This window comes from Cajanus cajan, chromosome 6 (genome assembly GCF_000230855.2).
Source record: "Cajanus cajan strain Asha chromosome 6, NIPB_CcT2T_4, whole genome shotgun sequence".
NCBI classification, from domain to species: domain Eukaryota; kingdom Viridiplantae; phylum Streptophyta; class Magnoliopsida; order Fabales; family Fabaceae; genus Cajanus; species Cajanus cajan.
The window spans coordinates 13,715,337-13,734,767 of NC_138522.1; the positions used below are offsets into that span (position 1 = coordinate 13,715,337).

Genomic DNA, 19,431 nt, shown 5'->3' on the forward strand with positions numbered 1-19,431 from the left:
ATACAAGGCTTGACTGGTGGCTCGAGGTTTTTCACAAAAGTATGGACTAGACTATGATGAGACGTTCAACCCAATTGCCAAGATAACTACAGTACGTGTATTGTTAGCACTGGCAGCAAGCAAATCATGGAAGCTCTGGCAAATAGATGTTAAAAATGCGTTTCTGCACGGAGAACTAGACCGAGAGATATACATGGAGCAACCAAGGGGATTTGAGAGCACAGGTCATCCAACTTATGTGTGCAAATTGAAGAAAGCTTTGTATGGTTTAAAGCAAGCCCCTAGAGCATGGTATAGGATGATTGCTGAATTCTTGGTGCAAAATGGATACGCCATCACCAGCAGATTCAAGTTTATTCGTGAAAGAACAAAAGGGTAAGTTGGCCATAGTGCTACTCTACATGGATGATCTCATTATCATTGGAGATGATAAAAAAGAGGTTCATCAAATAAAGAGTAATCTATCAGTACGCTTCCAGATGAAAGAACTTGGGGAATTGAAGCATTTTTTAGGACTTGAAGTTGAAAGAAGAAAAGACGGAATATTTCTATGTCAACAAAAATATGCCCAAGAATTGTTGAAGAGATATGGTATGCTTGATTGCAAGCCAACCTCGACACCAACAGAAGTTAATACTAAGCTTTGCTCAGTAGAAGGACGAGATTTGAAGGATGCTACAATGTACAGGCAAGTAGTAGGAAGTTTGATCTACTTGACATTGACACGACCCGACATAGCTTATGTGGTAGGAGTAGTAAGTCGATTCATGCAGAACCCGAAGAAGCCACAATTGGAAGCTGCACGGCGAATACTAAAGTATGTCAAGAATACCATTGACTATGGCATCTTCTACAAGAAAGGAGCACCATGTGAAGTTACAGGATATTGCGATGCTGACTATACCGGTGACCATGACACTCGGCGTTCGACGACCGGATACATGTTTACTATGGGATCCGAAGCTATATCTCGGTGCAGTAAGAGACAATCAACGGTGTCTTTTTCTAGCACGGAAGTGGAGTATAGAGCGTCAGCTATGGCAGCTCAAGAATGTTCGTGGCTTAGCTATTACAAGACTTACGTCAACCGATTGACTATCCAGTTACGCTACATTGTGACAATCAGTCGGAATACATTTGGCAGAGAATCCAGTGTTTCATGCTAGAACCAAGCATGTGGAGGTGCACTATCATTTTGTTCGAAAAAAGGTATTGCAAGGAGACATTGAGATGAAGTATATCAATACCGAAGGCCAAGTTGCAAATATATTCACAAAGGGACTTAGTGCTGCGAAATTTGAAAATTTCAGAAAAGAGCTTGGCATGACAACCAGGTCCGCAATAAGAGAAAATAATAATTGAGGGGGAGTGTTAAAATATCAATTATTATTCTAGATTATTCCTTCATCACCGCCTGACAAATAGAAATAACTAGAAAGCTATATTTTTAAGCAATTAGAAATATCTAGAGTCATTAATTATGAAGAAATATCTAGAGCTTCCAGCAAGCTTCCAAACTGACATTAGGAAACTATATATAGGATAGTGATCATGCTTATGTGCATAGTGAAAAAGAAACACAGTAAGTAGTGAGTGAGAGTGACGTGAGTGTATTTGCGAGAAGTGAGGAATATATATTGAGTGTGTGTGTCACCAAAATATAAATAGTATTGTGAAGAGTGTGTGTGAGTAAATAACTGAGTGTGTTGTATTAGTGTAAAATTATTAGACGTACTGGACACCAATATTTTTTGTATTTGCTCTTGTATATTAATAAAATTAGCCTCCTATTTTTTAACACAAAAATCACTTGAATTAACAAAGAAAGTAATATATATAATTAAAAATAACTATCACAATAATAAAGATTAATTCAATTAGATACATCTACGTATCTTAAAAAGGAATAAATGATACCTTACATTAATTAACTTTCAAAGAAAACTCGATAAATACAATTAAATAAATTAGACGGATAAAAACTAAGTGTGCAAAACCTAATCCTAAAATATCATTTAAATATTATAAAAATTAATTCTTTATCTCACCCATTTCTCCATTTTTATTATTAAAATTATCTCTCCAATTCTTGAATCTAGAATTTCCCATTTTCATCTAGTTTTAATTAAATAGTGATGATTGACGTCATCCATGCACTAGTAGATTTTGAACATCAATAAGACAAGTAAGAATCATTCAACTAAACAATAAAACACACAAAGAATTAAAGTACATATAAAATTTAAGAATTTCTAACTTCTTTCGGATATTCTCCAATTATCAATTCCAATGCAATCTCACTCCGAAACTAAGCTCTCATGACAATATGCTGCATTTCTAACTCGATTTGCAAAGAACGGAGCTATCCGGAGGACCGGAATGGATTCGAATAATCACCATTGTAGATCTCGATGAAAAAATAAGAAAATTTTAGCATGGAAAAGATGAGAATATAAAAAGCAACGTCACAATCTGAAATAGATTGATAAGCTGAAGGTAAATTTGCCACAAAGATGATCAATTTTGGAGAAGAACCAAAGAGAGAAGCACTCAAGAGCTCTCTCAAGCAAAAATGCTCAAATCTGATTTCAGCTGTTTTGATGAAGAAAAAACCGCCTGTAAAATAAGTCAATTGTTTGAAAAATTAACTAAAACTCATAAACAACTTCTTTTTTTTCTTAAAAAAAAAAACAGTTTAAAAATTTGAAGCTTATGATTAATTTTAAATAACTTTTTTTCTTAAGTTCACTTACTACATGAAAGCTGATTTCTTTATTGTATTTAAATGAAATTAAATATGTTAAAAATTTCTTTTCAGTAAATTTCTCCAAATAAAAAGTTATTTCGATTATAACAATAATTAATTTTTGTTAAAATATTTTAATTTTCACACTTTTTTCGAGCAGACCCTGAGTTTTAAAGTTGTTAAAATCTTAATAATTAAGATTTAATTAATAATTACAGTTCTGCATTTTTTTAATGCGCGCCTTTATTAAAAGGGGTTAAATGCAATTATGATAAACTTTTACTTTACCAAAAAAAAAATTCCAATTATGTTTACAAGATTTTTAACTCAAAAATCAAAGTAGTGTTATTACATTTTTATATTTATACTGCTACTTAAAATCAAAATTTTCAATTTCTTATAAGAATTGTTAGAACCTTTAAAAACTTATTTATTTTTAGTTTTAGATCTTTGAATTTTAATAACCAAATGTTGTTACACTTGAAGCTACGAAAATGATTTATGTAAAAAATAATAATAATAATAATAATAATGTTGCATATCATTTATGTTTTAATTAAGAGCAGCTAGTACTAGTAGGAGACACTAGCTACTAGCTAGGTAGCATACAAAATATAACTCCATTGAGTTCACAACACGACAAACAACGCAGAAGACGAAAAAATTGAATAACGGGAATAATTGTTGAAGTAACACGTGGAACAATATTAACATGCTATCTTACATATGATAGTGTGAAAAAAATTCAAATCAACTTGTGTTAACATAAGATTAATTCAATAATAAATATTTTATATTATTAATAAAGTTGATAAATATTTAATGCATATCAATATAACATGATTTAAAAAAATTTTAATTCTAGTTCTAATTTCCCGAGTCAAATTTATATTTTCTTTTTATTAGGTTCTTAAGCATGTTTGTCTTTAATGTTAGAAGAATTTTTTCTTTGGATTTTATTATAACAAAATAATGCATGGTATGATATGTTCACATCAAGCAAACTTAACCAAGAAAACCTTAATTAGCATATTTCAACATGCATCAGGAAACTCTTGTATTCATCTTTAAAATATGTTGTTTAGATGATACGTTTTTTTTAGAGATAATTTTTTATTTTTAATTAACCCAATTATATAATAGGATTTAAACAAAAGAGAATTAATTAATTAAATTGGAACAATTTTGTATCAGTTAATTTATACGAGTGGTGATAGATCAATTCTCTTGATCTAGTAATTATAAGATCTGTCTTGAAATATAGGAAATCAATCTAATGATTCCAAGTTTGATTTTTATTTATGTAAAATAATGTTTAACCAATCAAAACAATGTCCCATGAGTATATATAAATTCTTGATTGGTAGTTTAAGATATCAAGTAAATCATGATCATGGATAAAAAAATATGAGTGATGATAAATTTTTTTATCAAGAAAATATTAGTCTTTAATTTTCTACTAAATGACACGTGAATTATTAGAGATAGAATGATTTAGGTTCAACTTGTGCAGAAATGTTGTGACAAAAAGAAACATGATCAAGTGAACATTTATCATAAGAAAGGAATAAATGCATAGGATAAGGAGTAGAATGAGATTGAGATGCAAAGGCTGCACCACAATAGTATTGATGCAAGTATCGAGGCTTGTTTTTAATTGAGATACTCTGTTAGGAGGAATAGCAATTTGAGTATTTTGATTATCATTAGAAGCAATAGAATCATTAACAACATTAGAACCATTATCATTATTTGCAACAGTTGTGGCAGGTGGAATTGGCAAAGTAGATGGGAAATAAAAAAGAATGATGTCAGTTGTAGAATGTGTATGATCAATAGGAATTTGAGAAGTATCTGACTGTGAAGTATGATAAGGAAATATGTTCTCATGAACTACAACATTTCTGGAAGTAAAAATGGACTTAGAATGTAAGTCATACAAAACATAACCTTTAGTTCCAGGTTTATAACCAAGAAAAATACATTTTAGGCTTCTAGGAGCAAGTTTGGTTCTGCCTGAAGTGAGTGAACTAGCATATGATAGACATCCAAACACTTTAAGTGTAGATAAATTAGGTTTAATTGAGTGAACTAGTTCATAAGGAGATTTATGATTGAGAAAAGGGGTAGGTAATCTGTTAATAATATAAACAGCAAGTTTGAGAGCATGAGACCAAAAATTATTAGGAACTTTAGCTTGAAACAACAAGGCTCTACAAACATTGAGAAGGTTTTGATGTTTCCTCTCAACAATGCCATTTTGTTGGGGGTCTCAATACAAGAAGTTTCGTGAAAAATACCTTTCACATTATACAAATCACTTATGAAGAACTCTTTTCTATTATCAGATCGTAATCTTTTTAGTTTGCATGAAAACTGGTTTTTAGTTAGTATAATGAAGTTTGGAAGATTAATGGTTTTGACATCACTTTTGTTTTTAAGAAAAAGAATCCAAGTGAATCTGCTATAATCATCAACTATTGTTAAAAAATATTTGTAGCCTTCAATAGAAGTGATAGCAATGGGACCCCAAATATCAGTATGAATTAATTCAAAAAAGGACGTGGTTCTACTAGTACTAGTCGAGTAGGGTAATTTCTTTTGTTTAGCAAAAGAGCAGGCATCACAAGCATCCACGAGATTAAAAGAAATATCATAATATTGAGAAGGTAAAACTTGTAGAATTTTATTAGAGGGATGACCGAATTTCATGTGCCACAAAGTACAAATATTTGTATTATTAACAAGAGCAGTATGTTGTAATAAAGATTGATAAGAAAGAATACGTGAATTATTTACATTCAAGTTGTTATTTCCTAAGAGATGAAACAGGCCTTGATACTTTTTAGCTACTCCAATCATCTAGAAGGTAGTTGTCTACACAATAACAGAATGGTTTTTATAGAAAATAACAAGACAATCATTAGAATTACTTAATTTTGGAATAGAAATTAATTGAACAGAAAAGTCAAGAACAAAGAGAGTGTTATGAAGAATAAGATTTCCTAAAACAAATGTGCCAGAAAATTTAGTAGTAACAAATTGTTGATTGGGAAATCGAATCGAGATAAGAGAAATTGGTGTAAGAGTGGTAAAGGTAGATTTAAAGGGGAAAATGTGGTCAGTAGCACCATTATCCAATATCCAAGTAGAAGAGGAAGGTACAGAACCTAATGGATTGATAGTACATTGATGACCACTTGGCCCTGGAAGGGAGGGTTTTTGTGACTATTGTAGCAAAGCAATTATGGCTTGATATTGTTCCTTTGAGAAACCAAAAGGAGCACCTAACTTATTTACCTCTAGAGCAAAAGAATTAGAGACGATAGAAGGTTCAGCAACAACAATGCTGGCAGAAGGTTTAGAAGGACCAACAAATTTTTTGTTATTTTTATAACCTGGTGGAAGTCCATGCTTAATCCAGCAATTCTTAGATGTATGATTGGTCCTTTGGCAATTATCACAATACTTGTTATTTCGTCCAGAAGATTTATTGAAACGACCTCTTCCTCAGAATTAGAAAAACCACCACGATTTGGGAAAGAGCTGTTGTGAGAATTATCTTAAAAATTCACATTAGCAACAAATTCTTGTAAAATATTGGAGAAAGAACCAATGAATTCACGTTCTTGTTGAAGAACTAAGGAGAAGGTTTTCACAAGATTAGGCATGGGTTCCATGAGCATGACTTGGGAACGAACCTGAGAAAACCCATCGTTGAGGCCGCGAAGAAACTTGATAACGCAATCATCATCACGTTCTTTCTGAATTTTTGAGATTAAACCACAATTACATGGAGTAGAACACGTACAAACTAGAACAATGTGATATATTGAAAGCTCTTTCCACAAAACCTTAAGACGAGTATAGTATTGTGACACTGTAGAATCGCCTTGCTTGCAATTTTGAAATTTCTCTTGCAAATCAGCAATTCGGAACTTGTCACCATGCGAGAAACGTTCAAGAAGATCGGTCCATATGTTAAAAGTAGTATCCATCCACATCACCGATTGTTTAATTGAAGGCGTCATGGAGCGTGTGAGCCAAGACATCACCATTTTGTTACATCTTTTCCAAGCTTCATGAAGAGGATCGGTTGAAGCTGGACAAGGCAGTGTACCTAGCACGAATTGTGCTATCTCTAATATGAATACTCAACATGACTTAATAATAAAGAATTTTGTTTCCAAAATAGTGTTAACAAATAAGATTTATTCTTCTCTATTTCTTAAAAAATAGTTTCTATGAAATATATTGCAAATCAGTTTTAAAATAAATAAAAAATAAAAAACATAATGAAACATTCAAAACAGTCTTTTTAAAGGTGAAAATAATAAAATAATATCATATGTGAAGTAAAAAAAAGTTATTCCGACTTGCCTTGAACGTTTATTATCATATAACCAACCACCTACTCCAAACATATTCTTAGATCTTTCTGCAATGTCCCACATACTTCAAAATTAAGGCACACCAATGTGTGGCCCTGTTTTCAAGTACGCAAAATAATAGCAAGGTAATGTTGAGAATTGTAACTTGAATTTTAAAGACTCGAGTTAAAACAATAAAAAAAATTGATACTATTTATTTAATTTACTTTTACAATAAAGAAAATGTTAAGTGGTTTTTTTGAAAGTTTAATATGTTAGACACTTATACTTTTAATTTATTAGCTTTCAGTCTATAACTTATGCGATATGGACAAAAGTTTACCAAAATCATGACAATATTCAAGCACCTGAGGTCCCTACAATCCATGTCTTCCTCTGGATCACACAAATAGTTTATGTAGTTTGGTTGTAAAGTTCCCAACTAGTTTTAAATAAATTAGTAGTCGAATAACTACCAACCCCATTCTATTACCAAAAGAATTCATTCAAATTTTATTTACAATATTTCTCATCAACCTTGCTTCGAGTCTATTTCAATACAAATTATAAGTATTTTTTTTTTTTAAATATCGATAAAAACTCTTTATTTTCAATTGAAAAATTCTATAAAAAAAATCTTTTATAACTTTGTATTGTATCTTTATTTGTATACCAAGTATTTAATGTGTTTTTATATTTTCAAGACATTATATATTTACTTTTTCATTTTGAAGTTTTCTTATAAATTAATACGGGGAGTAGTAAAAAAAAATATTAATCTGTGTGAAAATCCTTGGCAAGCAAGGGGAGCAAATAAATTCAATGCAGGGATGCTCCAAGTACCTATCACAGACTCCAAAATGGACATAGTATTAAATAATAGAGCCCATGAGTATGGTGGACAAGTTGGACCATTATTATAAGATTCAAATATTTGTTGTTGAGTTTATATGTAATACTAATATGTTATACCATATTATTATAAGATTCAAATAGTTCATGTTGAGTTTATACATAATAGTAATATGTTAGGTTTCATGTGTATTTTATGGTAGAAGACTACGAGGTCAATGTTGGTCATGCACCACCTCCAAAATAAACTTTGAATTAACATTATCTATTTATTGAACCCAAGAAAGTGGTTGTTGCAAGAGTGATTTGTCTGTTTGATACATCACTATATATGGTGTCAGTAGTGGTCCTCAAACTTGGATCCATTCATGTTTGGCCCCTATGTGCTTATGTCAGAAAGTCCTGTTGAGTGCAATTGGACAATTACAGGTTGCTTGCTTGTAGGTTGTAGCAATTTATAATAGCAGGAGAAGCTATATAAACCCACCTATGATGTGAATTGTAAACTAGTAACTCATTTCACACTAATAGGTACATGTATTATGAATGCATGCAGTTAATATTCAGATTTGCTAGGGTCAAGGGGACAGCCAAAAAGGTTGAAAGAAATTAACATTCTAGTTTGTTACTCCCTCTCCCTCTTTTGTATCACATCAGAAGAAAAAAATAAGTATTATATTAATTTTTTAACATAGTATTTATTACTTTTTATTTATATTTTTAATGATATTATATAGAAAACTTGTTTTGTGTTGCATTATTTTAATAAAGAAGATTAATTTTATAAAATTATTATTTTTTATTTATTTATTAATTTTTCTCTTATCTTTATAAAATAAGTAATTTATAACGATATTTATTATAGAAAGTGATATTTTATAGTCTTTTATTAATTGATGGAAGTTTTTAAACAAGGGGTATAATTAATAATAGTGATGGTTAAATTACTTTATGGGATGATTTTCTATTCTAAGAACACCTTTAATGAAGGTTTCTTAACCAGTTTCTTATTTGTAAGCATCATATCTAACAAGAAATGTTCATTGGAGTAGGCTTATGTGGCACACGAAGGAGAAATTTTTTTAGCTTCGTCCCTTACTGAAGCAACGGTGCTTAGGTGCATGGATCTTTCACATGGAGTGTTGTGATTGGTTGGAGAAACATCTCCCTTCCATACTGGAACAACAAGAAAAAATCAGAGAAAAAATAGCCACACAGACAGCCACGACCACCACCACAACCACAACCACCAGCCACGGCTACCAGCCACCCACCCACAACCACATCCACACGGACAACCACCACCCACACCCACACCACCCACCACCCCTCCGCGACTAGAATCCGACCTCCCCGCCACCCACAACCACCCACACTAACAGCCATCGCCAACACCCATCACCCTCCGTGGCTCGAATCTGACACGCCTGTAGAAAAAAATAAGAGAGACGAGGTAATACTAATGTTGTGGGTGAACGTAGCAACTCACTGTATTTTTTATTGAATAAGAGATGGCCTTTAAATAGCCATTTTACAACGTACTGAACTAACAAGAAGATAATAAAATATCTTATCAAATCAAAACTTATCAAAAAACTATCTTATCTAATCTGAAACAAAATAACTCAAAAGATAAATCAAATAATTCCAGATAACTTAAATCGGATATCTCGGATATCTCGGATATCTCGGATATCTCGGAATCTCTAGAAATTTAAGATTTTCCAACAAAACTCCCCCATAAGCTTAAATTTTTTCATTTTGATGCCTCTTCCACCAGAGCGCGATACTCCTCCGCGTACCATGGCCTCGCGAGCCACACGACGTCCAGCACCCCCGACGCCACGGTGGCCGATGCCTCTTTTGGGACACAAAAGTACCCGTTGTTCTTTGATCCACCTCTAAACCCAGAAAATACTTCATGATGCCCAAATCGGTCATCTCAAACTCCCTCTTCATCACTTCTTTAAACTCCTCAACTAGCTCAGCTTTGCTTCCCATCTCACTCTTCCCAATTGATTCGATCTCCTCATCCATTTCTTTCTTCCATCTCTCATCAAGTACTGCCTCTTCAAATTTTATGTCTTCTGTTCCTGTCAATAGACATACTACATGTAACTCGTCAGTGGAGTTGTAGATGTCTTGCAAGCTCCGAGTTCTAAGCTGCTCAGGTTCATCATCTTCCTCGGAATGCTCATTGGTCCTATCCGAGCTTCTCCCTATTATCTCCGATCTCTCCCTCTCAGAGTTCGAGCTCCCCGAAGTCTCTTCAGAGTTACTCCAGCTCCACTCGCTTTCCTCATCTACCTGGACATCTCGACTTACCAGAATTTTTCCTGTAACAGGGTTGTACAATTTGTAGGCTTTTGCCTTTTCATCATACCCGATCAAGATATACTTCTTGCTCCTATCATCAAGCTTCGTTCTGAGCTGAGCTGGAACATGACCGTAAGCAAGGCTTCCGAAGATCTTGAAGTGATGTATACTCGGTTTTTGTCCACTCCATGCTTCTTGAGGTGTCACATCATCCAATTTTGAATGTGGGCACCTGTTCTGTATATATATAGCACACTGCACTGCCTCTGCCCAAAACTTCTCAGGCATATCCTTCCCTTTAAGCATAGCTCGGACCATATCAAGAATAGTCCGATTCTTTCTTTCAGCTACTCCATTTTGTTGTGGTGAATATGGAGCTGTGAGAAAATGTTTTATACCTTGCTCTTCACAGTATTCCATAAACTCTGCCGATGTGAATTCTCCACCTCTGTCCGACCTCAAAGCTTTAATTTGCTTGTTAGTCTCTTTCTCCACCATGACTTTAAACTTTTTAAAAGCTTCAAATGCCTTTGATTTTTCTTGCAAGAAATATACCCAGGTCTTTCGAGAGAAATCATCTATGAAAGAGATGAAATATTTCTTACCACTGAAGGATGCAGGAGAGATTGGTCCACACAAGTCAGTGTGTATCAGGCCAAGTTGCTCCTTTACTTTGTACTCGGACGAGTTCGGAAAACTTGTTCTTGTATGCTTTCCGAGTACACATGCTTCACAAAACTTCTTGTCAAACTCAACACCACGTAGTCCGTGCACCAACTCCTTCCTTGATAGCTCGGCCAAACCTCCAAAGTTCAAATGCCCAAAACGAAAATGCCACTTCATGGCTTCATCCTTCACGTCCAGCTTCAAGCACTTATTTTGAAGGATGTTCAGTGTGAATAATCAATTTTATCCGGACTCACAAAAGTGATGAAATAGACATCTACTATGAAGGGAAGGAGCTCCCGAAACATGCCGACAAGAAGACAGGACTTTAGAGGACCCAAAAGCACAAATTAAGTATTTTTTTTTTGGGCCCGGAACGGGCCGTTCCAGAATCGGAACGGGCCGTTCCAAGGTCCAGAACGGGCCGTTCCAAGGCTCCAAAAAGGCCAAAAACCCTAATTTGGAACGGGTCGTTCCAATATTGGAACGGCCGTTCCTAAAACGGAACGGGCCGTTCCTACATCTGGAACGGGTCGTTCCATGGCTGTTCCGGTCTAAAAAATTGGGTGTTATTCTCAATGCTGGAACGGGGCGTTCTGATTTCAAAACGGGCCGTTCCAGTATACGAATTTTTCACACAACGGCCATGTCCAGAACGGCCGTTCCGATTTTGGAACGGGCCGTTCTGGACCCCTTCCCGAAGTCTATAAATAGACAGCTGGGGCTCATTTCTCCGGGGGCTGAAAAATTTCGTCCAGTACTCTTCAGAGCTCGAAATTTTTTTCTCTCTCTTCCCCCTCTCTTTTGTATTTCTTAAAATCTGTGAGACACCTCTGTAGTGTGAAAGGTAGCCAAAAAGTACCTTCTTGATCATCATATTCAAAGATTCAACTCATTTGGTATTGTTTCTTCTCTTAATTTTTCTTTTATTTATTTATTTATTATTATTATTATTTTATTTTTGTTTGTTTGTTTATTTATTTTTGCTTATTGTTTGTATATAGTGAATACGATTTGTTGCCTTTAAGATTATTATTTAAAAAAAATATTTAATATACGACCAATAATAATGTTAATTGAATAACATTTTTATCTTTAACATTATTAGGTCCTGGGGTTTAATGACTAGTCATTTGCTAGCTTAAACTCTCATATATGAAATTTCTTTCTAAAGAGTAAAGATCTGTTGCAACCAATAACGTTAATTAAATAGCATTTCTATTTTTATCGTTATTGGAGGGATTTATTGATTAGCCATTTGCTAACTTGGATCCTTGTGCAAAATCTATTTCTTTAAATAAAAATATAAACATAATTTTTCTTATGTACATTTATTTTTATGGTTAATGATATTAATTGAGTAGAACTTCTACCCTTTAATATCATGTAAATCATAAAAGTTAATATAATACTTATTCATTGTCCTACACTTTAAACATATTTTAGTATCAACAAATAAAAGTCAATAACATGGATCGAATAACAATTCTATCTTTCATGTTATTGGAAGGGTTTATTGATTAACCATTTGCTAACCTAAATCCTCATGATTTTTTTTAAATAAAAAAATACAAAAGAAACATCTCTCATATTAAAAAAAAAAAGATATATGTATGTATACACATTTTCGAGGAATAAAATAAATATTTATAAATTTATATAATTTTGCGCAATTAGTTAAAGGTACTGTTTTTACGGGCGTTGTAGGGTGCTAATACCTTCCCTACACGTAATCGACTCCCGAACCCAACTTTAATTTTAAAGATTATCTTTTAAAGGGTTTTCCAATGTTTTTCCCTTGAAATAAAATATTGGTGGCGGCTCCATTGAATATAAAAATGTTAGCGTTATCCCGTCGTGATCCCGGTTACGACATTCAGCTCCAGTTTATACATCCGATTCTTTTTCATCTCTACTCGGGCTATTAAACGATCATGTTTGTCCTTCAAATAAAGCACTCGATCCTTCATCAGAACCGAGTTGCCTTTCTCCATCATCTGCCCCATGCTTAAGATGTTGCTCTTAAGTTCGGGAACGTAGTAGACATTTCTTATTTCTCCAACTCGTCCATCCTTCTGCATAAACTTGATGGTTCCATGCTCTTTTACCGCAACCTTGGAATCATCTCCAAAAGACACGAATCCAGCCTTCACCTTGATGAGTTCGTTGAAGAAACTCTCTTCTCCACACATATGATTGCTCGCCCCAGTGCCAAATACCAGACCGAGTTGTTTAAGCAACTCGAATCAAGCTCGGCTTCTGACTTCTCATCTGAGCTTGGAAGCTCAACTACTGATCTCTCCACGCAACTCAAGTTTAGCTCATCCTCGGAGGCACAACTCGGACGTAACTTGGTCTCCGAGCTCTGCGTCATCATCAAAATTCTTGCTTCCTCGTCCTCTTCTTCTGTGAGAAGATTCTTCTCTTTCTCTTCACTTCGGCTTTTAGCTCGGCAATACTTTGCTATGTGACCGTAATTGCCACAGTTGTAGCAATTTGCCGATCTGCATTCTTTTGCGTAGTGGCCGAGTTTGCCACACTTATAACATTCCACCTCGGACCTCGGCTGACTTCCTTGGCTACGATCACCTCGTCCTTGTCCACCTCCATGATCACCTCGTCCTCTACCTCGTCCTTGATCACCTCCATGATCACCTCGTCTTTTGCCTCGTCCTCCATGATCACCTCGTCCTTTGCCTCCTAATGTTCGGCCCTGGGTGTTCCGAGTTTCATTCAAATTAAGTTGCGCCTGTAATGCTTGATCAAATGTATTCTTCATCTTCCTCCTCCTTTGTTCGTGGGCTTCGAGTGACCCAGCGAGCTCTTCCACTGAGAGGACTGACAAGTCCTTTGACTCCTCAATTACGCATGCGATACTCTCGAAATCATCTGTTAATGATCTCAAGATTTTCTCCACAATTCTACTTGCTGGCATTGACTCCCCATTCCTTCCGAGTTGGTTAGCCAACTTCTCCACCCGAGTTATGTACTCGGATACTTGTTCCTTATCCTCCATCTTCAAACACTCAAACTCTCCTCGGAGAGTTTGAAGTCGGATCTGTCTGACACGGTGGTTACCTCTGTGCACAACGTCCAAGATTTTTCATGCTTCCTTTGAAGATGCAGCGTTTGCAATCTTCTCGAAGCCTGACTCATCCACGACATTGTATAAAAAATACAAAGCCGATTTGTCTTTCACTCGTGTCTTTTCCAATGTGGCAATCTGAGCCACAGATTGGTCTTCGTCCTCCTCGGGTTCTTGAAACCCCTTCTCCACTATATCCCATAGACTTTGGGAACCCAACAGGGTCTTCATCTGTAAACACCAATTATCATAATTGGTTTTCTTTGACAGTTGTGGTACGGTCATTCCATTAACAACCTTCGCCATTACTCTCTCTTTCTTCTTTCCTCCCCTTCACAGGCGCACACTGTTTTCCTCTCACACTCGGCACTCAGAGCATAAAGCTCTGATACCAATTTGTAGAAAAAAAATAAGAGAGACGAGGTAATACTAATGTTGTGGGTGAACGTAGCAACTCACTGTATTTTTTATTGAATAAGAGATGGCCTTTAAATAGCCATTTTACAACGTACTGAACTAACAAGAAGATAATAAAATATCTTATCAAATCAAAACTTATCAAAAAACTATCTTATCTAATCTGAAACAAAATAACTCAAAAGATAAATCAAATAATTCCAAATAACTTAAATCGGATATCTCGGATATCTCGGATATCTCGGAATCTCTAGAAATTTAAGATTTTCCAACAACGCCCACCACCCACAACCACCCACACCGACAACCACCCACACCAACCACCACCCTCCGCGACTTGAATCCGACACACCCACCACCCACGCTAACAGCCACCCACACCAGCCACCACCCTCCGTGGTTTGAATCCGACACACCCAACACCCACCACCCATGACCCATTGTGCCCCGAGAACGAGAGAGAAATAGAGACGTTGAGAGAAAGAGAGAACGAGAGAGAATGAGAGAAAGAGAAAGAAAGAAGGCTTGAAGAGACGTTGGGAGAAATAGACGTTGAAAGATGTTGGGGAAAAAAGAGAGACATTGAGACAAAAAAATAGACGTTGAGAGACGTTGGAAGAAAAAAAGAGACATTGAGATAAAATTGAATGTTGAGTAGCATTACCGGTGTCTATAAATTGAATTACTATTCAGGTTTATTATTCACATTCACTATTCACATTCATTGTTCACTTTAAAAAAATTCTCTTTTATTGTTATTCATCTATAATTGTTTTTGTGTTCTAGCACATGGATCCCAATTAATATAATTTTTAAAGTTATTTTAATTATTTACAAAACCAACCACCACCTCCACCCCCTTTCGGTGAAAATTCTCAAAAATCCTCATTTTTTCATATACCCACCACCACCACACTCTACCAATGATAATTCTCCAAATCCCCATTTTTTTATGTATCCACCACCACTACCAATCAATCCCAATATGTTTTATAGGCCTTCAATGTTTTTCGAAAAAGTTGTGGAGTCATTAGATCGGGAAACAAAATCACCAAATGGTTCAATATTTGAGTCTCAAGTTGGGCTAGAGAACATCACACTTGATGTAGGAGGACATCAAGGAAAAAAAATATCTACTTAGAAAAAAATCACGTGTTAGCTTTTCTGTCGAAGAGGATAATCTACTTATTCAATCATGGCTCAACATTTCGAAGGATCCAATTGTGGGAGTTGATCAAATTGGAAATAGTTTCTAGATAAGAATCAAAGAGAATTACAACAACAATCGTAATCAATTTCCATAAAGGAATCCAGTTCAGTTAAAAAGTCATTGGTTTCGAATCAATAAAGCAATTCAATTATTTATCAGATGTTATAAACAAGCTCGTGATCAAAATAAAGTGGCAACTTAGAAAAAATACATCATGGCAAATGCATATAAAATTTACTCACAAGATGTAGGTGATAAATTCAATTTTGAGCATGCATGGCTATTATTAAGAGATGAGCCAAAATGGAAATCTGAATCAATGGAGAGCTCTTCTAAAAGATCAAAGATCTCTAAATTTGGGCAATACTCAACGTTTTTTAACACAGACGCAACCAATGATTGTGAAGAATATGACCCAACAACACCAATGTCTCATCCAATAGGACAAAAGGCAGCGAAAAGAAAGAGTAACGCAAAGGTTGACAAAACATCTTCCGATAAAAAAAAGTTGGATAATATGACAAAAGCAATGTTAGAAAGAAGTGTTGCAGTAAAGAAATTGGTTGAAGCGAAAGAGGCGGCTAACTTTAGTGTAATGTATGACATTCTCATGAAGGACACATCTGAGATGACTGAGAAGCAACTCAAAGATTACTAATTGGCTTGTAATTTTATTAGGCGCAAATTAGGAGAATAAATATTATTGTAATTTTAATTATCGCAAATTAGACTGGTTTTATTGTAATTGAATTTAATTTGTTATAACTTTATTTCTCATTTATGCTTATGAAATTAACCGTTGCAAACTAGCCGTTATAACTAGCCATTTTTTATGACACTATATAATTGATACACATTTGTTGCATCTCATTATCAAAACCTACTTGTCTTATTTTTCTCAAAATCTATTTGTTGCTCCCTATTCTCTCCCAAAGTTGACACTTTAGTTTTCCACAAAATGGATTCCGACAGAGACTTTGATGCTTTGTTTGAGCAAGTTATAGATGAGGAACTTGAAGACAACACCGACGAACAAATAATGATAATAGCACTTGAGATGCAACAACAATCTGACAACATTACTCGTTGAAGGAAAAAAAAGAATGATGATTGATCGATGTCGTGAAGAAGGGCACAATCGATTGTTCAATGATTACTTCTCTGAGAATTCAATTTACACAAATGCTCAATTTCGACGAAGATTTTGAATGCAAAGGCACGTGTTCCTTAGAATTGTAGAAGCCCTTGGTCATTATGATGATTATTTCCAGATGAGGGTTGATGCAACTCAAAAGAAGGGTCTTTCACCATTACAAAAATGCACAACTGCAATTCGTATATTAGCATATGGATCAAGTGCTGATAATACAGATGATTACATTCGAATTGGTGAAAGCACTATTGTGGAATGCTTAGAGAGATTTGTATCCGGTGTGCAACATATTCAGAGTTGAATATAGCTTAGGAGGCCTAACAATGAAGATGTTGAACGACTACTTCAAATAGGGAATGCATGTGGCTTTCTAGGTATGTTAGGGTCTATTGATTGTATGCATTGGGAATGAAAAAATTGTCCAGTTGCTTGAAAAGGACAATTTTGTCAAGGTGATCACGACAAACCTACAATTATGCTTGAAGTTGTAGCTTCACAAGACTTGTGGATTTGGCATGCTTTTTTGGCACAGAAGGTTCAAATAATGACATTAATGTGTTGAATACTTCGAATGTGTTTAGTGACGTTTTGTCAGGATAAGCTCCTACTGTACAATACATAGTGAATAAAACCCAATATAATATGGGTTATTATCTTGCTGATGGTATTTATCTAGAGTGGGTTACATTTGTGAAGACCATCCCTATACCACAAGGAGAAAAAAGGAAATTATTTGCCGAACAACAAGAATCAGCAAGAAAAGATGTAGAGCGAGCATTTGAAGTATTGCAATCTCGATTTGCAATTGTGCGTGGACCAACACTTGCTTGGCGTGTTGATACATTAAAGAATATCATGTATGCATGTATCATATTACATAACATGATAGTTGAAGATGAGAGACCCACATACAATATAATTTTGATTATGATAATGGTGATAATGAAGTCTCGACTACCGATGTATCTATTGGTCCTCATCCTATTTTTACTGCAACATACTTGCAAAGGAGGACACATCTTCGTGATAGACAGCAACACCGACAACTACAACATGACTTGGTGGAACATATTTGAGAATGTTTTAGACATCATAATAACGAAAATTAGTGTGTATTTATTGTTATAAATAATTTATCTTGCATTTATAGTATTATGCAATTTCTTAGTTTTTATATTTAATTTTGTTGTAATTTTTTGTAGTTCTTTTTATTATGTAATTTCTTTTTATTATCGTATTTTTTTATTATGTAATTTCTTTTGTTTGTCATTCATATTTATATATTATCCATAATAATTAATTTTTAAAAATTTATCAAAAAGTGTAGTGTGAGTTGTCAAAAAGTGTAGTATGAGTTGTAAAAAAGTGAAAGTGCTTATAAGCAATCCCCATTAGAGCAAAAATTATAAAAATATAGTATGAATTACTTATTTGTGACGTGACATAGTGAAACCCATTTAAAGTAAATGTGTAAATGCTCTAAGAGCTTTTTCGAAAACTCTTTAATCAGGCATTCATGTGTGTTAGTGAAAATAATAATTAGGTGTTTTACATTTATTTTGATGTGATTTTTCACTTAAATATAAATAATAGATGTAAAACTAGATATATATAGAGGAAAGCTGAGATGAAACCATTTATTTTCTATATGAGAGGTATCTTCTAGGGTTTATAATAAAATTATTATAAGTGATAAAGTTTTTTAATTAGAATATTTAACACAATTGTCACCTAAAGTTTGAAATTGTGATTATTAATTAAATTAAAAAGTTGTGATAGTTAATCTAGGTATTTAGTGGTCAAGACTATTTGGTTGGTAGATGTAGAAAATGCATTGTGAAATTCATTTTTTTTTCTGGTAAAAATAGGAAAGATTATAAAAATGGTCGCAAAAAATATCGAATCTAAGTCCTTATGCTTTTAACTAACCTAACCCATTCTCACCCAACCACTGGTTAACCCTAGTAGTTATAGTAAAATTCTTTTATAACATGTTTAGGAAAAATGTAAAAAGTAAATTATTTTAATAATTAATTATATGTAATCGGAATGAATTTTATTTGGGTAAATTTGTTGAAAGGTGATTTTGAGATGTTTGATTTCGTTTAGATACAACAAAAATTAACTTTTATGTAGTAAATCAGTTATAAGAACAAAAAAAAATGTTTAAAAAAAATCAAAAGCTTCAAATTTTCATATTAAACAAAACAACTTATTTTTCAAAAAGAAAAAAAAAACTATTTATAAATTTAAGTTGTTGCAAATAACTAATTTTTATTTTGCAAACAACCTTTTCTTTCAAAAACAGCTAAAAGAAGAAAGGAAAAAAAACTTTCCCAAACATGCTCTAAAAGGTTAAAGGTATGGAAAGAACTAGGATATAGGTCAAAAGGGTTGTTACTATCCCTTAAACTTTAAAATTTCATTTAACTCTTAACTCCCTTCCCCTTATAAAATGTTCATTTCATCTCATAATGATTGTAATTTTAGCATTTTGAAAAATATCCTTAAATAAATGATATTTTTAAATTTCAATGTAATGTTAATTAACTTTTTCCTAACTTATCTTTTAATAAATTATTCAACCATTACTTATTTATTAATAGAATGAGTTAT

General features: G+C 33.9%; 2 protein-coding genes and 1 pseudogene across 2 annotated transcripts; all 3 read left to right on the forward strand.

Annotated features, from left to right (window-relative positions):
- The first annotated feature begins 401 nt into the window (after positions 1-401).
- LOC109813326 (putative mitochondrial protein AtMg00810) lies at positions 402-1,166 on the forward strand. The gene has a single exon (XM_020377485.1). The coding sequence runs from the start codon at positions 402-404 to the stop codon at positions 1,164-1,166; it is 765 nt and encodes a 254-aa protein (XP_020233074.1).
- Positions 1,167-15,876: 14,710 nt separating this feature from the next.
- Positions 15,877-16,320, forward strand: LOC145958568 (uncharacterized). The gene has a single exon (XM_083076075.1). The coding sequence runs from the start codon at positions 15,877-15,879 to the stop codon at positions 16,318-16,320; it is 444 nt and encodes a 147-aa protein (XP_082932201.1).
- Positions 16,321-16,870: 550 nt separating this feature from the next.
- LOC145958569 (uncharacterized) lies at positions 16,871-18,803 on the forward strand (annotated as a pseudogene).
- Positions 18,804-19,431: the final 628 nt, after the last annotated feature.

Bases quoted from the DNA above. Each gene is read 5' to 3' on its own strand.
- LOC109813326 (XM_020377485.1), top strand. From the start codon at position 402: ATGGATGATCTCATTATCATTGGAGATGATAAAAAAGAGGTTCATCAA.
- LOC145958568 (XM_083076075.1), top strand. From the start codon at position 15,877: ATGGCAAATGCATATAAAATTTACTCACAAGATGTAGGTGATAAATTC.